The sequence below is a fragment of the Penaeus vannamei genome, chromosome 1 (assembly GCF_042767895.1).
Source record: "Penaeus vannamei isolate JL-2024 chromosome 1, ASM4276789v1, whole genome shotgun sequence".
Taxonomy (NCBI): domain Eukaryota; kingdom Metazoa; phylum Arthropoda; class Malacostraca; order Decapoda; family Penaeidae; genus Penaeus; species Penaeus vannamei.
Window position 1 is genome coordinate 44665333 of NC_091549.1, and position 2500 is coordinate 44667832.

Here is a 2500-nt window from a genome sequence, read left to right on the forward strand (position 1 = left end):
ATACACACATGCTTGTATTTTACTATCCAACAGATCATGCAAAATTCTTACCTCACTTTGCAGTATCCAAGAGGTTCAATTGCATCCCAAGCCCGCAAAATCCTGCGTCCTGATCTGCAGGTGAGTACAACGTTATCGTCCTCTGGTTCTGGCTTGACGAAACCATACTTCTTCAAGAATTCTTCGGGACTCAGGTTGAAGGCGGTCTTGAACTCGGGCACTGGGAGATGGGGAGACATATAGACACAATCAAAGCACTTGCCAAATCATTTTCAAATACCCAAATAATGGGACATTTGTTGTTTTTGTTACGAGAGTTACGAAGCTTCATTCACGACACTACTTAGGAGTCTTTCATAATTTTCATCATTATCACGTCTTCAAAACGTTGACTTATGAGCAGCCCTCCCCCCAAAAAAGTACGTTAGCGGACGAAAAATGATGGATCAAGATCATAATTATAAGTGCATTCTTCTTTTGTGGTTCTAAGAAAAATAAATGAATTCAAAATAAAACCATGTCTTGTTATATTGCTCTTTAAGTGAATTAACATCAAATCTGTTGACAGGAGAATACATAGAACCTACGGATTTAATTTTACATAAGCTGTATTTTTGTTCTTTATTCATGATTACAGATGGTTTGATACAAATGAAAAGGGTTTAAAGCAATATTGAAATATTTCCCATGTTCAAATAAATCAAACAAAAATTGCTGAAACCATTCCGGTATGAACTAATATGATGAAGCAGGCCGAACGTCATCGCGGCGGAAATTTCATTCTATGTCACTTCAACTGGATCTTCCAACTGGGCATCACCAAAGGCAGCGCACAGTCCCATAGTGACTTAAACCTTCAGCCCTGCAACACACTCATTATGAATGATCGTACACTTTTCTATAAAGAGATACAGATTTTATAACGTTGAATGTTGTTACATTATTGGCTTAATAATGTACTTATTGTATAGTTTTTACAGTGCAATAATCAAGAAATTATTGCAGGTAAATCTATAATCATGAGACTGACCCTACGCATTGTGGTTGAAATCTAATATTGACTCGTTTATGGTAGTTCATGTTCAGTCTTATTATCCGATACGTTTTCTTTTTCATCTAATGTTTAAGAACCAGCAGAAATGCTTCTACGGAAAAGCGGCCAGCCCTGCTAGCAACACCGACGTGGCGCGAAATTTGAAACAGCCGCCGCCGATTCGCCCATCATCGCGGATCATTTTTTCACATTCAAAAAGTGTACGCCTGGTCTGAACCGCCTCGCCCTGCGTACGGTTTGTACGCTCGTGATAGTGATGAAAATTATGGATGACGCCTTACTCCCCGTGGCTGCACTATGTTTAAATCAATAAATACTAATCAGCAATGAATCAACAAAGTGAAAAAAATCCTTTGCCAACACAAAATGGATTATGATAACGTTACTGATATCAATAATAATTGAGAAGAAAAATACACTATCATCACTGATTGCTGGAAAAAATACATGAAACACACACAAAACAAGAGCTTTTAAAAATCCCCAGAGAAGTCACTTTACAGCCAACAAGAATAGGAAATGCCAAAGCAAACGCCTAAAGTAAAAACAAAAAAGTAATTTAAATACCAAAAAAAAAAGAAAAAAAAACATAAAAATCAGAATAAACTCCTAACCAAGGGTCCACAATTACAGACAAAACTCAGAGTAAACACTTACTTTAAAGCCCGAAACAACTGATAAAAAAAATCAGCATAAACAGTTACTTAAAAGACCAAAAACAATAATAAAATCAGAGTACACAGCTACTTGAAAACCCAAAAGAATGGCAAGGACAGATCGAAGTAAACAGTCCCCTGACATCGAGAAGCAACTCACGAGGCACATTCTGGCTCCTGGGTAGTTTGCCGGTCTCTTCCAGCTCCCAGCGGTTCCTCACGTCGATCAACACCACGGAGTTATTGAGCAGACCTTCAGCCAGCTCCTCGAATTCTATCCCTGTGGAATTACTCGATTGAGAGAGGAAATGTGTATTGTAAACAGAGGCGCAGGTAAGGGAGCCGGAGGGGTGGGCAATTCTTCACCGTCCCCGGTCACCGATGGAGTAAATAAAAACATCTGTATGTTAATTTGTCAAATATCTCCCTCTCTCTCATGTATATATATATATATATATATATATATATATATATATATATATATATATATATATATTATATTATATCACTATATCTCTATCTCAATCTCACTGTATCTATCTCAATCTCACTGTATATCCCAATCTCACTGTATATCCCAATCTCACTGTATCTCTATCTCAATCTCACTGTATCTCTATCTCAATCTCACTGTATCTCTATATCACTATATCTATCGCACTATATCTCTATCGCACTATCTCTCTCTCTCTCTCTCTCTCTCTCTCTATCTATCTATCTATCTATATATATAGATAGATATATATCTATATATAGATAGATATATATCTATCTATATCTATATCTATAT

At 36.8% G+C, this 2500-nt stretch overlaps 1 protein-coding gene across 1 annotated transcript in view; it reads right to left on the reverse strand.

The window, feature by feature from the left end:
* Positions 1 to 2500, reverse strand: part of LOC113803127 (uncharacterized) — an 18971-nt gene that overhangs the window by 596 nt on the left and 15875 nt on the right. The window contains exons 10-11 of the mRNA XM_070126287.1: positions 1871 to 1990; positions 52 to 220 (exon numbers count right to left, since the gene is read on the reverse strand). Coding sequence (XP_069982388.1) covers positions 52 to 220; positions 1871 to 1990 — 289 coding nt within the window. The remainder of the gene's footprint in view (positions 1 to 51; positions 221 to 1870; positions 1991 to 2500) is intronic.